The sequence below is a fragment of the Mugil cephalus genome, chromosome 15 (assembly GCF_022458985.1).
Source record: "Mugil cephalus isolate CIBA_MC_2020 chromosome 15, CIBA_Mcephalus_1.1, whole genome shotgun sequence".
NCBI lineage: Eukaryota > Metazoa > Chordata > Actinopteri > Mugiliformes > Mugilidae > Mugil > Mugil cephalus.
The window spans coordinates 21,845,479-21,865,123 of record NC_061784.1 but is presented as its reverse complement, the minus strand read 5'-3'; the positions used below and the strand labels follow the sequence as shown (position 1 = coordinate 21,865,123).

Genomic DNA, 19,645 nt, shown 5'->3' with positions numbered 1-19,645 from the left:
TGGAGACTGCAAGATTGAATTCATGTGTTGCTTTTTTTTCCAGATCCCCATCAGTTTCTGCTACAAGGTCTGTAGAGTAACAGGATGTAGGTATGGACGTGTGACTTTTAACAGGTTATTATCATTTTCGTATAATTTCCGGAAGGTCAGCTTGAGCGCAGAGTTTCTGAAGGATCTACAAACGTGTTTTTTTTTCTTCTGTTTTAAGCCTAGATTTGAGACGGTGTTTTTTTTTATATATATATACATATCACAGTTACTGAAACCCAAACTCATTGTCCTGTTCAGGATTGTATATTTATCATTGTAAGCAACTGAGTTCTTTACTACTTCATCTCTGAATGCACTAGAAATTTACCCCGGTAGTTTCCTTTTATGTTCTGTTTAAGTAAGTGATGTTGAGAGCTTGATGAATTGTAACGATGGCGACCCCCCTCATCTTTTAAGGGTGTGCGGGTGTAGGCCAACCTGTTGCTACTTCCACCATGCAGAATAAATTAACACCAAAGGCACGGTTTTGGGGTCTGTTCCCGTAGACTGTACCACTATTTCCTTAACTTATTCGACATTTTTGCATGAATTAAGGCGGAGCCAATGCGCGCTCTCAAAGCGCACCAGCACCCTCCCTCGCACCCCTAACCCACACAATTATTTGTCTCGGCCATTCACAGTGATAGGACTATCAGAGCTGCTGTCACAGGAGGACAGTCCTGAGCGTGTATTCAGCCTTAACCTGTGCCAATGTTGTTAGGATTTGGCACAGCACTTTATGCAGTAGCATAGGGCACTGGGCCATAGTGATTTTAAGGACGTGAAAATGACACAGAAGGCTAAACAGGTGAAGGATAGGGGACACTGGGAGAACAAAGCCGAGTTCATCCTCACTGTGATGGGCGCAATCATTGGACCTGGAAATATATGGAGGTTCCCTTACCTGTGTTACAGAAACGGCGGAGGTGAGTGATTTCACACAGAAAATACAGTGTTGTCAGATGTCAAGCACTTGAGCTCAGTGTGGCATCATCTCGGTCATAGTTTGAAAGAACCAAAAAAATTCTTGTCTTTCTTACAGGTGTGTTTTTCATCCCATACACCTTGTTCATATTTACATGCGGAATCCCCTTGTTCTTCCTTGAGACTGCCTTGGGACAGTACACCAGCCAGGGGAGCATTACGTGCTGGAGAAAGATATGCCCTCTTTTTCAAGGTAAAGAGGAAAAATTATTTCCTCCATAATCGAATTTGAAAACGGCAGTAGTGATATATTAACTGCATCGGCTGTCAGCTGACGCGGTCTGGGTTTCACACTGCGCGCGTAATTACGCACAGACTCGAGCCTTTTCACAGCTGGTCCTCGGTTGATTTGAAACAGAAGTGGTATTTTTTACCACATCCTAATATTACTTTATGTCTGAAATACTTACATCACAGGACACTTATTACCCAGAAAATATTGTGCAACAGTCGAATATTTTCAGTGCGCACACATGGTATCTATTTGTTTTCTCCAGGCATGGGCTATGCCAGCCACTTGATCATCGCATTCAGTGCAACGTCCTACATTGTCATCCTGGCATGGGCGTTCTTTTACTTCTTCATATCCTTCAGTGCGGATTTACCCTGGGCATCGTGTGGGAATTATTGGAACACAGGTAATTGCAAATTACAGACTTCAGTCCACCAGTCTCTGATTTTGCTTTTTTTTCCCCCAGTTAAAATTGTTCGTTATGACTTTTACTTTGCAAATTTGAAACAGTGTTGCATTGTTGGTGTTTTATTTTCTTCAAACAGACTCATGCTTGGACCTCAACCAACACAATCTGAGCATGACACCCAGAATGAACACTACTCTTCCAGTTGTGGAGTTCTGGCAGTAAGCAGCTTACACAAAGTCAAACTGAATGCTAATTTTTTCTCCCACACACACCCCCTCCCCCTCCCCCTCCGTTTGCTTTTCTCTCTCTTATATCAGCCATCCCCATCTCTTCAAACCTTCTCCCCCACCCCTGAACCCTTACCCCCTTTTTTTTTAGCCTGCCTCTGATTTCTCCTGCTCTCCCGCTGTCACTCATCCACCCTCTCAATGTGAAACTCACTTTTCCTCATTTATTTAGTTTCTTCCCGTTCACCTGTCATTCATTTATGATTTTACCTCCCCACCACTGCTTCCTTCATTTTTCCAGGCGGAGGGTTTTAAATATCTCAGGTGGCATTGAGGAGGTGGGCAGCTTGAGGTGGGAGCTGGCCCTGTGTCTCATCCTGAGCTGGGTCATCTGCTACTTTTGCGTTTGGAAGGGCATCAAGTCAACAGGAAAGGTTGGGTGCTCAAACAAACACATCCTTGTAAAAAACAAAACAAAACAAAAAAAAAACTAACAAACAAAAAAACTTCTTCATTTCTAAGGGACCGGTGTGAGGTTTGAGGTTTAAATAGGAAACAGGTGTAACAGGTATAACCCACAGGAACTTGCTTGACTTGTTTCTGTAAAACAAGCTTGCGACAGTGCCACCCCCTGGCATGATATTTTTATGCAGGCACACACATTCAGTATGCGCCACATATCTCTCTTTGAAGAATAATTCCTCACATTAAAATGCGAGCAGATAGTGAATGTTCAGCTGCATCAACCTTGCACGGAAGGTCATTACGAAATAAAAATAACAAACAGAAATTATTGTAACATCTCAGTATTCAGGCAGCACAGTGGAGTGGTGGTTATCACTGATGTCTCATAGCCAGAAGGTCAACTATGGAGTGTGGGGGGTGTGGAGCATGTTCTCCCTGTGTCTGCGTGGGGGCACACAACCGTCCTCAGGCTGCACACAGGTACTGAACATATGCTCCCAGGTCAGGTGCATGGCGTCAATACTTTGCCATCAGAAAGTTCATAGGTTGCAGGACCTTTCTGGACAAGAACTCTGAGGGGCTGTGTGGACTTGGAGTGTCCTTTCTTTATGATTCCTGGCTTCCTGATCCGAACAAATGACCCACACACAACGTTCATCCACATAGCGCTTTGCTTTGGTTTGCTTCAGAGTCACAGTCAGTCTCACAGCTCCAGCCCCCCCAACTTGGACAGTAGAAGTTGGATAGTAGAAGTCCAGCTGGGGAGACTTGAGACTTGAGACAAAGGTCTTCCATGGCTTCCATCTTCAATATCAGCTGTTTGCAGAGTCCTTTGACGCTCCGTTCCATTGTTCAACTTCTTAGGGTTAGGGTAGTAGATGGAGCTGTGGCAGTGTGTAATGTCCTGAGCTGCTAAGAAGCCCTCAAACTGGGCACGCTACGAAAGGATGACAGAACCAACCTGGACCAACCTCAGACCTGCCTGACTACCACCTATTTCCAATTTAATGGAGGATTCTACAGGCAAAAACATAGCTGTGCAATGGGGTCACCAATGTCACCAGTCGTGGCCAATCTCTACATGGAGGAGGTAGAGACCACAGCCCTGAACACCTTCACACAATCCACCCTCACCCACTTATTTCAGTATATTTACATGTTCCACAGTCTGTAGTGGATCTCCTCACTCACAGTAGCCATGTCCGCTAGACCCCACCTCTGCATTGCTGCAGCGAAGCGTTCCACGTCTGTCCTCAGCTGGTTGAGGGTTGTCCACTGCTTTCGAGGCAGGTGCTGGCCAGGGACATCTGTGGGATCATTGATGTACTGGTGAAGCTTAGATGGTCCTGCTGCCTGCCACTGGTCCCTCCGTGTTGTCCTAATCCATGACCAGCTGCCCCATAAACCGGCCACCAAATGGTGCTGGTGGCATGATTGACCTGGACGATGGCACACTGGATTGGCTCGCTGCAATGGAGCTGAAGGTCTTGGGACATATGCAAGAAGAAGAAGAAGAAGAAAGTATGTTTACGACACTTGGGTTAAAATCAACACAGTGGAATCTTGACAGCAACATCAAGTTCATTTCGATATCAGTGGCCTCACAGCAATAAGGTCAATTTGAGTGTGGGTTGTCTGTCTCCCTGTGATAGACTGGCGACCTGTCCAGGGCGTACCCCGCCTTTCGCCCAGTGACAGCTGGAACGGGCTCCGGCCCCCCTGTGACCCTGAGGACAAGCGGCTACAGAAACTGAATGAATGAGTCTCCTTGACTGTGATATACGTTATGATGTGGAACCCCACTGGTTCAGGTATGTGAACAACACTTGGGTCAAAACCAACACCAGTTCACTCAAGTTCACTTGGGAGGACATCAGCGGGGAAAGATTGGCCTTCTTGGACTGTCTGGTGCACGTGGTAGAAGACAGAATCCTCAACGCGGGAGTATATAGGAAACCCACTCACACTGGATCACAAGCTAGGAGTCATCAGAACCCCTCAAGACTAGATGGAAAGAAGAAGGAGGAAAAACACATCAAACAAACCCTCAAGACGTGTGGACCTTTGTTAAATGTTAAAAGATATCCCAAAAGGACAGGGAGGAGGAGAAGAACAAGAGGAAGAACGCCATCATTGCCTCCATGGCTGGTTTACTGGAGAAGTTCAGGAGTTAGGCAAAAACCGCTCCACTCCAAAGACAAAAGGCAGAAACAGAGTAATGTAGTGTGTTCGAATGTTCAAAAGCATGTTCAAGAATAACTTCTGACAACACTAGTGTTGTAAACAATGTTTAATCGAGGTTCAAAGTCTCCTCTCACTGGGTGACAACCAGGATCTTTTATTAAATTCCTTCAAAGTCCTCATTACATGTGTTACATGAGTCTAGACAGACATGACGGGTCAAATACAACTCTATAGGCACTGTGAGGTGGTAATAAGTTAAATATTTACAATTTACTGTGTTCCAGGACTTGGTGCTAGCACGAATCTCATCCATATTTATATCATATCATGTGAACTGATTGCTGTAAAATCGGAAAGTAAAGCAAAGGAGGACATTAGTTTCCTGCAAACTAATCTGAGCCTACAATTTGTATTTAACCTACTTTCCTTTTCCATTTCAGGCAGCTTACTTCACAGCCACCTTCCCCTATGCTATGCTGTTTGTATTGCTAATACGTGGTGTTACCCTACCCGGGGCGATGGATGGAATCATTTACTACCTGTACCCTGATATCTCTCGCCTCTCCGATGCCCAGGTACAGTAAGACGATGTGGACAACTTTTCAACTTTTCATCTGCTCCAGTCTTAACAGGTGCACTGTGTGTGTCGAACCTCTGCAGGTGTGGATGGATGCCGGCACCCAGATCTTCTTCTCTTACGCAATCGGCCTCGGTTTCCTCACCTCTCTTGGGAGTTACAACAATTACAACAACAACTGTTACAGGTACCAAACAGTCATCACTATCATCTTCTCACTATTAAAGTTTAGTTGTAAAGGGAGATATTGGAAGATTTTTCATCTGTTACGTAATGTTACCTAACTCTTTGTTTAGACCAGTTCCAGGCTTAAACGCAGAATTATGTTATGTTTGATGCAATAGGCATTCAATTCTATTTTTTATCCATTTCTCTTTCAGGGACTGTTTCTACTTGTGTCTGCTGAACAGTGCTACCAGCGTCGTAGCAGGCTTCGCCATTTTCTCCGTTTTGGGTTTCATGACGTATGAACAAGGAGTGGATATCTCTGAAGTGGCAGAATCAGGCGAGTGTCGACTCAGTCGAGCTGAATGTTAAATTGCGCCCTGTCAAGACGCCCTCTTTTCATTCTGTGTGGAAACTGTGTGAAATCCTATGGAGTGGAACGGAATTCATTATATTTGGAACCTAAGAGGCAATCTGATCTGACGGAGCAACCTTGGCAGCCTGTCAGAATACTTGTTGTTCCTTTTTTAGTTTTTCATCTGATGTATGGACTTTTGTGGCTAAACCGCCCTGTGTCAGGTTCCCGGTGAAGTTGGAGCCAAATGCAGGACATAAACGGGAGGCAGGAGTAGGACACAAAATAAACACTAATGTTAAAATCAGTAACACCTTTGCTAATTATAATGGAGCTGGGAACTTGAACTTCAGTCCACCTGTTAAACTAAAAACAAACAAAACTATCCAAACAATTGCAGTAATAGTATCCAAAAGAAAAAGAAAAAACTCCAAAAACAGACGAACTGGACAGCGAGACAAACGGGTTTTCCAGTTCATGTAAGAGTAATGGTCAATAAAGTTTTCTGAGTTCTGAGTTAAAAGGCAGAGGTGCATACCCATTCACACACACAGGGGCTGATGGACAGGTGAGAGAAATGAGGTGAGGAGCACACAGACAAAAGACACAAGGCAAGAATCAGGAATCAGATATTCATGGTCTAAGGATGCAACTCGGTGGGACTGGCGCCATCAGCTTACTTTTCGTGTGTGTGTTTGCAGGTCCGGGGTTGGCATTCATTGTCTACCCACGTGCTGTAGCTCTGATGCCCATGCCTCAGGTGTGGTCGGTGTGTTTCTTCCTCATGATCATCCTGCTTGGACTGGACAGTCAGGTATGAGCCGAACACATCCGACTGGATGAATGGGAAAAACAGAATGAATGAATTTGACCTTTTTTGGGTTTGATGCTGCAGTTTGTCGGCCTGGAGTGTCTGATGACGTCAGTGGTCGATCTGTTCCCCGTGTATCTGCGAAAGGGATTTAGACGTGAGCTGGTCCTGCTGGCTATTTGCTCAACCTGCTGTTTGCTGGGAATGTCCCTGGTCACGGAGGTTTGTATGCGAACGTGCAGACAACTGAGCTAGAGACTTAGCAAAAACCCTTTATAATGTTTTCTTAAGTATCAGTTATGCAGGGACAATTCAATAGGGAGAGGATGAATTAAACACTCATTAAGCACACTCATAGTGAGTCCACACCAAAAAGGCTTAATAAGATTATGCAGAGAAACACAAGAAGGGGGGTGGGGACAGCTAGCCTGGCCTGCTACCACCTCTGAAGAGCTTAAATTAACATTGGGACAAATGACACTGCAGACAGAGGGTTATATGTCAAATTATTTCTCGACTACCTACCAGACTAGCTGTTTCCTCCCATTTCTGGATCTCCTGAGGTCTGTACGGAATTTTGAGAAAAAAGTCAAAATACATAAAGTATAAAAAAGTTATGTTTACAACATAAAGTAGACCCTCAAACTGGCGGTACTGTATGCGTAGGCACCGGCCCAATACACCAGACGAGTATTAGGGCTTAATTAATAATTAATATAAAGAATTTTTCAGTTATGTTGTTGATATATTAACATGCATCGGGAGCACGTCCCTACCCACCCATAGAGTCCCAAAGCCAAGCACAGACGTACTCTGGTCCTGGAAGTTGCAACAAGTGTGCACAGTTTATAGAAATCGGCGGTACGATCTGTACTCATGGCGAATGTGAGGTCTTTGTCAGGATGGATAAACTGTGTGCGCTTGTCGAGACCCACGGGGACTGGCAGTGAGCAGTGTTTGCGTTTCGCGGAGACCTGGCTTCATGCGACTTCCTGGACCGGAGTGCGTCTGTGCCCGGCTTCTGGACTCTATGGACGGATATTAAACCAGAAAAGTTAATAATCATAAATAAACAAGTTTCAACTGTTAAATTACATGAGGCTTTGAACCTTGTCCACTTTCGTTACGTGGTCGGCTGCAGAATGAATCCAAGTTTTTAGATCTAGTTATGAGGATAAAAGTCTAAATGAAGCAGAATAAGCCGCCACAAGCCTGAAACTTAACGTCCCCATGTGAGGACACAGGGTCTCAGGAGTTGAATTGTGATCTAGACTGCACCACGGTCACTTTAATGCAACCTTTAATGCTACTCACATCTTAAAATGTGTAATTGTGAAATGATCTAGTGTAAATACAATCTTTTGTAAATACTTTCCAAACATTTCATTTAGACAAAACTTATATGAATTGGAAACAACAGACTGAACTTCCTGTTAGCAGGAACTAGCTTTTCCTAACTATGAGTCTCCAGCCACAGTCTCCAGTGTAAGATTTCACTGGGTCATCTCAGGGTACCGACCGCACTGTAGAAGCGCTAACCTATTAACAGACAAGTATAGTTGCAGGATTTTATGTGCAGTGCATCGGCGAGCAGATTAAATGAGCAGCGAGTGTTGTAGTTGGTAGGTTTTCAATACAGAGTTCAGAATCTCAAGCTACTGCATAGAAATAAAACTTGGCATCATATACACTCCAGCTTGCTTCAGTTGCTAGGCTAGGCTGAAGGGTATGCAGAAAGGCCAGCCAAACTCCTCAAGCGAGTACCTTCTTGTCAGCTTTCTAATGTTATTGTCTTTTACAAAGAAATGTTTCACAACCTATAGCGCACAAGAAAAATGCGTGGAGTGAAATGGAATAATGGAAGAGTTTGATTCAAGCAGCATTACTTTCCACATTAAAGAGTACTAAGTTCACATTTAACGCAGGCTGAAGCCACAGCAGCTGAATGTACTTGAAAAGAGGATTAGATTAAAGGATTACTGTCTTTCTTGTATAATGGAAGTTTAGAATTTGTGAGGAAACCGTTTGTTGATTATGTGCATAATGTTTCTGATCCTGATGTTAATGCGGTTACTGGCTACAGTGTGACCACGGAGGTTTATTAATGTTATTAGGAGACATGGTTGACTTTATTATATTTGTTTTTATCAGCATTCAATTGAAAAAGGGGAGCTTGGGATAAAGTGGACAAAGCAAGTTGGATTTTTCTTTTTATTACTTTGAAGAACTCTGGCTGACACACACAAAAGCTGCTCAAGGGTTCATCTTTGTGATATCTCGACAAACAGTCTTCAAATTTGGTACAAGCATTCGGTACAATTCTGGGAAAGTGTTCAATCTGTACAAATCTTATGCGATATCTCAGGATCATCCTCACAAAAAGTCTTCCAATTTGCCACGAGCATTTGTTTGGTCTCAAATATTGTTGCGTGAGTGCATCAGTTCAATGCTGAAGGTCCTTGTAACCTCACCAAACCCAAGGTCTGTCCCATAACTCAACTTATGAACTCGACTTATCTCAGGAACAACAAGAACAAACTGATTTCAACTTGGTGGTCAAAAGTGAAACTTTTAGTTTGCCCTTGCAAAAACATGTTTTCTGGGCAGACAGCAAGAATTTAAATTTCTAATTATTTTTTGGCAAAAATTAGTAAATTGCAACTTGATTGGTGGATCAGGAAGTGTACAAATGAAAGGCAGTAAGTGTAGTTGATGTGGATTGTTACTTTTTTCCTTGTTTCTAGGGGGGGATATACCTGCTTCAGCTTTTAGACCATCATGTGTGCAGTGGCACCACCCTGCTGCTCCTCTCCTTGTGCCAGTCCATCAGCATTGGCTGGGTGTACGGTGAGTCCCAGACATTACTGCGCAAGATCTTATTATAATATATAATATAACCACAGGTCCTGTCGAACATTTAAGAGCCAATGCATGCCTGTTTTGGTTTGCATCTGTGTAAACTATGACAGTGAACCTGTCTAATACCTTTCCTTTTCCCTAAAGGTGCTGACCGCTTTTATGGCAATATCACAGACATGATTGGTTATCGTCCGTACCCATTTATGAAATGCTGCTGGCGCTACATCACTCCCCTCATCTGTTTTGTATGTTATTTCATTGTTTCTGTCATTGGTGGGGTTTTTGTATGCGTTTTCCTTGTCCATTCTTGCCAAAACAGTCTGTTGAAATATGCTAACCGGCGTTTACAGGCTATAGTGTTTGAGATTTTTTGCCTCCAGCTAAGCCCCGCCCCTCAAAAAACATCACACTGTTTACAAACTGTGAAGGGGTCTATACATCCAAGTTTAACTTTGCACCCTAAATACCCCAACAGAACTTCTGCCACTAAAAGTTTTAATACTATGCATCTCTCTGTGTCTCTTTGTTACTTTGATATTTAAAGATGTCCAGTATATAATGACTTGATAAGAAGAACATGCGAGAATCATTTTAGTTTCAACCAAGATTTCACCAGTATTAGATAATAATCCATTTTGTCTCATCTCATCTCATTTCATCTCAGGGGACATTCATCTTCTCCATTGTCAAACATTCCCCACTGAAGTTCAGTAACTCTTACGTTTATCCGTTCTGGGCAAACGTTCTGGGATGGTTCATCGCCACAATCTCCCTCTCCCTCATCCCGCTGTTTGTGTTGTTCAAAATGGCCCAAGGAAAAGGCACTCTCTGGGAGGTAAGGCACGAGTCCATGTTTTGTAAAAGTGTCTTAAAGTAGATTTTGTTACAAAAAAAAAAGAGAGAGAGAGAGAACAGTCAGCGTATCAATTGCTGCGTTTCCATTTCCCCTAGAAATGCGCAAAACCCAAATATCGCAATCAACAACTGGTAATGGAAACACCTACATTTCGAAAAACCTCTCGAATATCTAATGCTAAAACACTTTAACGGTCTCGTGGTGTTTCAGATGTATCGATTGATACCCTGTCACCGGAGATGACGCAGGGGGTCACGTGACCAGTTCATTTCGAGTCAGTCCTCCTTAAAGTGAAGTCTTTCTGGCTTGACGAGACTTTACAAGAGTCACAGCTCATTCGCAAAACACCTAGGGGTTTTTGGAAAGGCCTGTCAATGGATACACGCACAAAGTGAAAATGTTTTTATCGAAATTTCAGACTTATTGCTTTTATTTTTCAAAAAATAAGGTTATATCATACAAAGTTATATAAATAACATAGTTTTGTACTTGTGACAGATAAGTGGTTTTTTTTGTGCCAATAGAATTATACTTCTATGATGAATACATTTATATATTTATTTCAATTAAAAAACATTGTTTCAACTTGCCACTGTTTTTAAAGAGCAAGTGGAACTGGATGAATGGCAAAGTTAAATGTACTTGTTTAGGCCTTGCTCCAAGCTTGGCTACTGTAATTACGACACAAAACTAAGCTGGTTCAGAATTACAACATGTTTGCAGGAATGTTGCATTCAGTAAAAAAACAAAAAAAGGATTTTTTTTTTTCTTGCTTGGACTGGTTGAATCTGTGCGCCTTTTCTCTCCTCAGCGTTTCTTGGTCCTCTGTCAGCCTGAAGACAACCTCCCCATGAATCAAAACCGCCCTCCCGCTCTGCAAATCAACGGCACCGCCTCCCACACGGAGCTCAGACCTTTATCCCACAACGGCGAACCCTCTCAGTGAATGCACCTGAGAGATGAACTGCAAAACAGCGTGTGGCCTTCATGGCACGCAATCACCTCATGTTTATAATCATGCACAGGAATTTAATACGTTGTGTGCCAGCGGGGCAGCCACTTGAAGAAAATATCCCTAGAGTGGCCCGTACTTACACATTAATCTGCATCAGTTGATGAGGTTTTATCGAGGGGTTTGGTGTGTTTGTGTGTTAAACTTAAATCAGTTTGGATTTCACTTTTTGCTTTCATTCTGATATATACAGATATACACTCACTTGCCAAAATATCGACATGCCCATATATCAATCCGTCATATCCAGCAGCTAATATACTGGGTATATGTGGAAAGTAGTGTAAGACGTGCACCGGTTTCTATTGTGTTACCATTTTGGATGATGACACTGGTGCTGCCGCGTCAGTGAATTTGGAACACAATAAGAATTCATTACTACTGTAAACCACAGCCTCCCAGATGAAAACAGCTCTGCTAGCTCATTTACACAAATGTTGATTATCCGAGAGCCAAGACTTCTTTGCCAAGACTGTTATATATTAATAGGGTGTGCGGTTTAAAGGTTACACACATCACTTTAGGAAAATCATGAATGAAAATGGCTCTGTGTTTATTGTTTTTTTGTGTGTGTGTGCATGATACATTAACAAGTATTATATGAGCATTTATTTTAACCTCTTGGCTGTCTGTCTCACCCTGCACAGTGCTGCAGATTATCTGTATCTTTGTATCACACATATGCTACATATGCATTGACTATATACTGTATGCACAGTACCTCTTAAAACTATGTTGTGCCTTACAGCTACACAGGTCATTAGCTTGTTTTATTTCCTGTCCTTGGACTCACCTATATAAAGTGGGAACTAGTATTGTGGGAGGTGGATTTTTGATTGAGGAAGCATGTGTGTTCATTTTAATGCTTAATAAAGGGTATGTTATATTGGATCAAGGATCATTATTACTGTGTTTATGTTGTTTACTTTTTTATGCATGGTGGATGTGATCACTTTACCACAGTCCACACGACAGTGGTGTCGATAAACATAAGACATAAGATATAAGACAATGTTTATTTATCCCACTTATGTGAAATTACCTTTTCACAGTAGTGTAGAACGTAGGTCTTCAACAGGGGTACTGCAGGGGGGTTGATTAGACATTTTTTCTATATATATAGTCTTCCATTACAATTTTAAATTTCTTTAAATACACATTAACATGAATCCAAAATATTTTAGTAAAAGGTGAAATGGAGCCAATCATGAGCTGACTATGTCAGGTTTGCCGCAATTGGCTCAGAGCCTATCCAGCCCCCAGGTAAAAACCCAGAGGCACACTGCAATATTACCCGAAGACAAGCTAACAGTGCAGCTTGCTCCCATCAGCCAACTACTGATGCCAAAACTGCTTGGTGATTCACCGTCCCCACTACATTTAGCTATGCTTGAATCTGTGTATTATTTGAATAAGGTAATTTATAAATGGCACTAGGCCGAGTTTAATACAGAACACATACAGTGGGTAGGGGGTCCCTACTTAATCTCTCTATCAGTTTGTCGGTCCTTGGGCCTGAAAAACGTTGAAGACCTCTGGCGTAGAATTTTGTAATAAATACATACAAAAAAACAATAAAAGACAATATCGATTTGAAAGAATGTACTAAAAAGCACTCTGACAGTCAGTATGTGGGCTGGGAATTAAAGAGAGGGAAGAAAAAAAATGGAGTATAAAATAATTGCTATAGATAGCAAACGTGGTGAGTGCAGAACAAAGACAGACAGGGCAAATAAAACAGATTTTTGTGCAAACGAATCTGTGAAAAGAACAAAGGACAAAGGTTTCTCACGTGTGAGTTATTGTTGGCTGGTGTTGTTGTACAGCCTGATCGAAGTTGGGATGAAGAACCTGCGGTAGTGTTCCTTCTTGTAGCGTGGATGCAGCAGTCTGCTGCAGAACAGTCTGATGTAGTGGGTGACGGGGGTTGTCCAAGATTGATGTCAGCTTGGCTAAGACTCTCCTCTCACCCACCTCCTCGATGGAGTCCAGGGAGCAGTCCAGGAAAGAGAAAGTCCATCTGACCAGCTTGTTGAATATCTCCCTGTCCCTCTCTGAGCTCCCACTCCCCGAGCAGTCCACAGTGTACCGGATGGCATTAAGCCTAAATCTAACCCTTCATGAAACCTAACCCTAACCCTTTATGACCTCTTACCCTTCATTAACCCTAACTCTAACCTTTCATTAAACCTTACTCTAACCCTTCATGAACCGTAAGCCTAACGCTTCATGATCTCGAACCCTACAGGACCTCTAACCCAAACTCTAACCCTATATTAAACCTAAATCTAACCCTTCATAACCACCTAACCCTTAATTAACCCTAACCCTTCATGACCTCTAACCATTTAACCCCAACTCTAGCCCTAACCCTACACTAACCCTAATCCTACATGACCCAGATGAAGGCCCGGAGCCTCCATCTAATTAAGTTGTTCCTTATACTACAAGAGCTGCTGGAGTTTCGACTTTTCTACAATTTCATTTTCTCCCCCATGCACCTTGGGAGCAGATGAGGTCGCACCAGAAATCCAGTCTTTTCTACAGCTGACATTTCTACATGTAATAGCAGGAAAAACACGTTTTGTATGGGTGGATTTCAAAATGGCTTTGCTCTACATTGTTAGGATTATGGTAGCGTGACAGTGACCTGGCTAAACCCTGAAATCAAAGAGGCGAAATGGGATTCACCCGGGGTTATTTGTTTTAATTAGTGACACCTGTACCTTTTCGGCATGGCGAGATGTCACCGCCTATAAGCTCACTCACTCTTATATGCCCGTAGGGTCGGCAGAGGGTAGGAGAAAAACTCCACCTGACTGACATTTAAAATGACAGGTGTAATCACATAACACGTTTCAACATCGCTTTCACACTTCTGTCATAATACGAAACCAGTTAAGTTCAGATAGTTGGCAAAAAGTCAAGAAAATTCAGAAACCAGGGGCGAGAAGACATTGCATGGACACAATGAACAATGAATTACATTAAAGTTGTATAGACAATGCCTTCTAAGTGTTGGCACATTTATTTCCAAATTTTACAAACCAAATTATGATATTACATTAGATTACTTACCAGTAGGATCTAATTCATACAATTTTTGTTTTGTTTGTTTTTTTACAATAAAAGTCAGTGATTTCAAATAAAATAAAGCCAACTTAAATATTTCTATTTTCAATAAATGTGTTTCAGTGGCAATGAAGCCACTATATAATTTGTAATAACTACTTATTTCGCATCCTCTTGAATCAACATTTACTATTATCTAAAAATCCACTTTATTGTGTTATATTGTGTTATATAGTGTGTACATGTCTATATCTTTGTTTTTTCATCAGCTTCTAATGCCGCCACCATGCATTCTAAAACTCCTAACATCCGCTCCATCTTTCCAGCACGCTGATTCGTTCAGGAGCCTTTGGGTCTCCTAACAGCACCACTCTCCCAATTTCTATCAACAACATCAACCCCTGGCTTGCCACATGACCTCTCAACTTTTCAGATCCAAATTCCAAATGTTTCTTGGAAGTGGAAGGTAATTAAACACAGCCAGAAACTTGGACATGTGACGCCATGAGGAAGAGTCACACTGGGGCTCCAGGGCAATATATCGAAACTGTAAATAACTTTAATTAGCTGCAATGCGCTCAAACACAAATCAGATTACTGGTAATGACACAGGTATGCATGGAGATTAAAGAAACTTAGTTTCGGATGAATCAGAATCGCAGACTAAGAATGTGTGCATCAAAGTTTATTGAAGTTTATGCAAATGAAACAATCCAAAACTGATTTTATAATTTAAAAGTCACCCCATATCCCCGACCTTGATGTAACATGCAAGAATTTCTCAAATAAAGGCATCGTGATTGCACTTCCTTTGAGGGCAAGTCAGGTCAGATCTTTGACTGTCGCCTCCAGTTCCAGATAGATTTACTGCCAGAGAGATTATGAGGATCCGACGAGAACAAGCCAGGACTTGAGAAACCAAATGTGTGAAAAAGAGGTGGAGTAAAGCTTGTTTTTATCATGTTAAATCGTCTCTACATCTGTTTCCCACAAATCTACAAGCTAAAAAAACAAGCTGAATAACAAGTGAAACCTCTTTTGCTCCTCAAGTGTTATTCGAAATGATGGTTTTCTAACTTTGCCTGACATCACACAGTTGTAATTATCATTTCCTCCTTTGGGGCTAATGCCGGCCAATATATCCAAACCTGAGAGCGTGCAGACAATTCTTTGAGTTGCAGGGGCAGTTATAATAGGACTCTGAAGTGGGAGAAGAAATGTGACGCAAGTGAACTGAGCCTAAATCGATGCCTCAGGTGACGGATAGTGGGACACTACAAGGAACTGACCCGTCACCTTTTTCAGTCAAACCTGGCTTTAGCTTCAAATGAGGAAGGACTTAATATATACTGTACCTAGGATGGAGTAGTAGTTAAAGATCTGGAGCCCCAACCATCCAGGCCAGGACAACCCCCAGGATGGCGCCCCTGCAGACAGGCCAGATGCAGCTTCTGGCGTGGAGGGCCCTGTGAGAGAAAAGAAAGCCCTTCAGCTTCTTCTGAGCTAGCTCAGGTTCTATAATGCGTGCACTAAGCTGCTCCAGATGACCTGTTGATTTCTAGTGGCCAGTGCTGTATTGTGCTGAAGAGGAAGAGCTAGGACTCGTTCATCCAAAAGCTCAACCAAGTCACAGACTCAACCATCAGAAAGTTGCTGTGCCACTAATTCTAACTAATTGAATGATGCTCTAAGGACCCAGAAGCTAAGGCTGTATTGTAAATTGATGATAACTCAGTTCACCTCCTCTGTTTGGATGGCGTCCTTTACTCCTCTTTCAAACCATCTGTCTTTTCTGGCTAAGATCGTTTCCCCAATGTTCAAGTTTGTACATTCCTGGCTGCACTGACTAGCCTTCACTACATTACTCTGTTTCTGTGTGCGTGTTTTGTCTTTGGGGTGGTCCACTTGTTGCATAAGTGTATTGCTGGGTTTGAAATAAACTGGAATGCGGTGTTCCCCGAAAATTCTCCTGAGTTTCTCTGATACACCAGACACGTAGGCGATGACATGTTCTTCCTCTTGCTGTTCTCCTCCTCCTTGTCCTTTCTGGGATATCTTTTGAGCCTTTAACAAAGGTCCAGTTGGGACATCCACACGTTTTACGGGTTTATTTGATGTGTTTTCTCTCCTCCTCCTTTCCATCCAACCTTGTGGGTACAGTCTGTGCTTGGTGCTGAAGGGTTCTGATGACTCCTAGCTTGTGTTCCAGGGGGTGGTGGGAATCAAATAATAAATGCTGACCAGTGTTAGTTATATACTCCCACGCTGAGGCTTCTGTCTTCTTCCACATGGACAGGACAGTCCAAGAAGGCCAAACTATCCCCACTGATGTCTTGATTTTAACCCAAGTGTCGTCCACATAACCCACATACCAGTGGAATATCCACATCACTACGTATCTCACAGACAAGAACACATTCATTCATTCACTTTCTGTAACCACTTGTCTTTCAGAGGGTCGCCAGGGGGGGCTTGATCCTATCCCAGCTGTCATTGGGCAACAGGTTGCCAGTCTATCACAGGGAGACAGACAACAACACTCAAGTCGACCTTATGGTTGTGAAGCCCTCAGGAAGTCATACCACAGATATCGCATATGTAACGTAAAGGTTTGTGGTAATTTGTTTTGCATTTCCCCTCTGAGGGATGTATAAATGTGGAGCTGACCTTTGACTGTCAACTAAATGTTTAAGTTTAGATGGCAGATAAATGTGGCTATTAAATCACATCCTTGGGTCACACAACTCACATTGTAGCTCCAGTAAAACGGTGAAGGCATACTTAGTCCTTAATTCCTCCGGGCCTAAGAGAAGCAGCCATGGAGGCTCATAGATAAGACAGATAGATAGATACTTTATTTATCCCAAGGGATATATAAATCCAAGTTTAAGGTTTAGCCCATAATGCCCAGCGGGTGTGAGGAAGATTTATATATGTGAACGCATGTTGAAATCACCCTGTAACTGAAAGCACGGGATGTTATCGGCATCATTTTTGCAGAGGGCCAGGACACCTGTGGAGAGCTGTTCAAGAAGCTCTGAATGTACTGTACATTCCAGGGCGAGACGGTTGAACGCTCAATGGCAAATTTACAGCCCAATACAGAAGATCTTTTAAGAAGTTTAAGAAGTAATAGCATTCTTTTCGAGTTCAATGGTATGTCACGAACGGCTTTAGCAGATCTGCCTGACACCGAAAAGTCAGATCACTTTTCTGAACCTGGAATAAACCAAAAGTAAAGTGTAAAGAATTAAGCATTTGAGCAAATTGGCATTTTTTTAAAAATTATTTTGACTTCTTACTGTAATGAAAGTGTAGTGATAAACAACTCCATTCAATTAATGTCATTTCCTGTGAAAGTGTTTGGATAATGGTACCTCACATTTAAGCCAGAAGTGACAGTCATCTTTATGGGCATGCAGACTGCTTCTACAATCATTTGTCAAAGTATGGGTCAATCTCTCGGGAGCTCAGTGAATTCCAGCGTGGTCCTGTGATGGGATGCCACCTGCGCAACATATCAGTCGTGGAATTTCCTTGCTACTTAATATTCCACAGTCAACTGTCAGTGGTATTGTATCATAGTGCAAGCGATTGGGAACAACAGCAACTCAACCACTTAAAGCCGGTTATCCATACGTGGCCTACCTCCACACCACCCCACACCGCCTACCTCGTGTCGGTACATTTTTTAAATGATGACTGGAAGAGTAATGGCGTTCTGGACCAACCCGGAGGTGAGGGCTTTTCTGTCCTTGTTGGGAGAAGATATATATACGGTGGGAGCAGGTCAGGACCAGCTGGAATGACAAGGTTTTGCAGTGGATCATGGCTGAGATGGCCAAACTTGGCTTTATCAGAACGGTAAAACAAATGAAGGAGAAACTTTAAAAAACTGAAGGCCGATTATCGGGTAGCCAAGGGGCACAACAATATGAGTGGTGCTGATCGAAAGGTCCCGAAATAATATGAGGAGATGGACGCGATATATGGCCACAGACCAGGGAGCACTGGTAGGGAAGCTTGCCTCGAATCCATTACACCATTGGCGCAGTCCTCCCCTAAGTTTTTATCTTTTATTACGTTCATTGTGTTCTGCTTGATAGCTCATAACTGCATAATTGTTGTTTTCTTTGGTTCCCTCTGGTTGTTGGAAGATAACTTTATTGTGTAGACCGCGGTTGCTAGTAGCAACAAGTGTGGATCACTATTAAGCAATAACAGGTAGTTAAAAAAAAGCTGGAGCGGTGCGGGGCCGTGTGGAGGTAGGCCATGTATGGAAATCCGGCTTAAGTGTCAGGCTACAACACTGGCAGGTGCCAGAGACTGCATTGTGCCAAGTGTGAAGTTTGATGGAGGGGAGCTTATGGTGTGGACTTGTTTGGCTGGGCTTGGCCCCTGAAAGGAACTCTGACAGCGGCAATTGGGTTAGCTCAAGAACAGTGCGTAGTCCAAAATTTCTTGATAGGCTGAAACATGCATAATTCTATGCTCCCAACCTTATGTGAACTTTTGGGGATGGCCTCTTCCTGTTCCAGCATGACTGAGCACCAGTGCACAAAGCAAGGTCCATAAAGACATGGATGAGCGAGTCTGATGGGGAAGAACTGGACGGGCCTGCACTGATTCCATGACCTCAGCCCGATAGAAGACCTTTGGGATGAATCAAAGTGAAGGCTGCAAGCCAGGCAGAACAAGAGAGGAGGCAGAGCGTGTAGCTAGGTGCTCTTGCTATGCTTGGAGGGTCTTACTGCAGGACATGGTGACCACACAGTGATGCAGCTGGTCTGGATGCTGTTAATGGTGCCTCAGCACAACATGCCCATAATGGAGGGCGAGGCTCTAATTTTCCTCAGTTTGGCAAAGGAAGTAGAGGAGGTGTTGAGCCTTCTTTGCCGGTGATGCTGTGTTGGTAGTCCAGGAGAGATCAACTGTGACGTGTCCACCCAGGAACTTGGTGATGCACACCCTCTCCACAGCAACACCTTTGATGGTCTGAGGAGCATACTGGGTGTGCACTCTTCTCAAGTCCACAACAATCTCTTTTGCTTTCTCCACATTCAGAGATTACTGTCTCTGCACAACATAGCCAGATGTCTTACCTCACTTCTGTTGTTGGTGTCATCTCCGTTGCTGGTGAGACCCACCACAGTCGTGTTGTCTGCAAACTTGAAGAATAGGAGCTGTTCAGTTCAAGATTCAAGATCACTTTTGATCACAATTGATCCATGCAGGGAAATTATTTATTCTTTGTGTCACCGTGCAGTAAAGGTGCAGTAGAGTGAAGAAGAGGTGGCTCAGCACATATCCCTGGGGGACACCGGTATTCAGAGGGATGGTGCAAGATATGTTGCTGCTAAAGCATACTACCTGTGATCTTCCAGTTAGGAAGTCCAGCATCCAGTTG

The 19,645-nt window shown here is 43.0% G+C and overlaps 1 protein-coding gene across 1 annotated transcript; it reads left to right on the top strand.

Moving 5' to 3' along the window:
- The first annotated feature begins 629 nt into the window (after positions 1 to 629).
- On the top strand, positions 630 to 12,057 carry LOC125021740 (sodium- and chloride-dependent betaine transporter-like). Its single transcript, XM_047607903.1, has 14 exons — positions 630 to 956; positions 1,073 to 1,207; positions 1,512 to 1,652; positions 1,792 to 1,873; positions 2,184 to 2,316; positions 4,972 to 5,106; positions 5,192 to 5,295; positions 5,489 to 5,613; positions 6,330 to 6,442; positions 6,524 to 6,661; positions 9,184 to 9,286; positions 9,443 to 9,543; positions 9,963 to 10,133; positions 10,966 to 12,057. Exons 1-14 carry the CDS (start codon positions 818 to 820, stop codon positions 11,098 to 11,100), a joined length of 1,755 nt encoding a protein of 584 aa, XP_047463859.1. The 5' UTR covers positions 630 to 817; the 3' UTR covers positions 11,101 to 12,057.
- Positions 12,058 to 19,645: the final 7,588 nt, after the last annotated feature.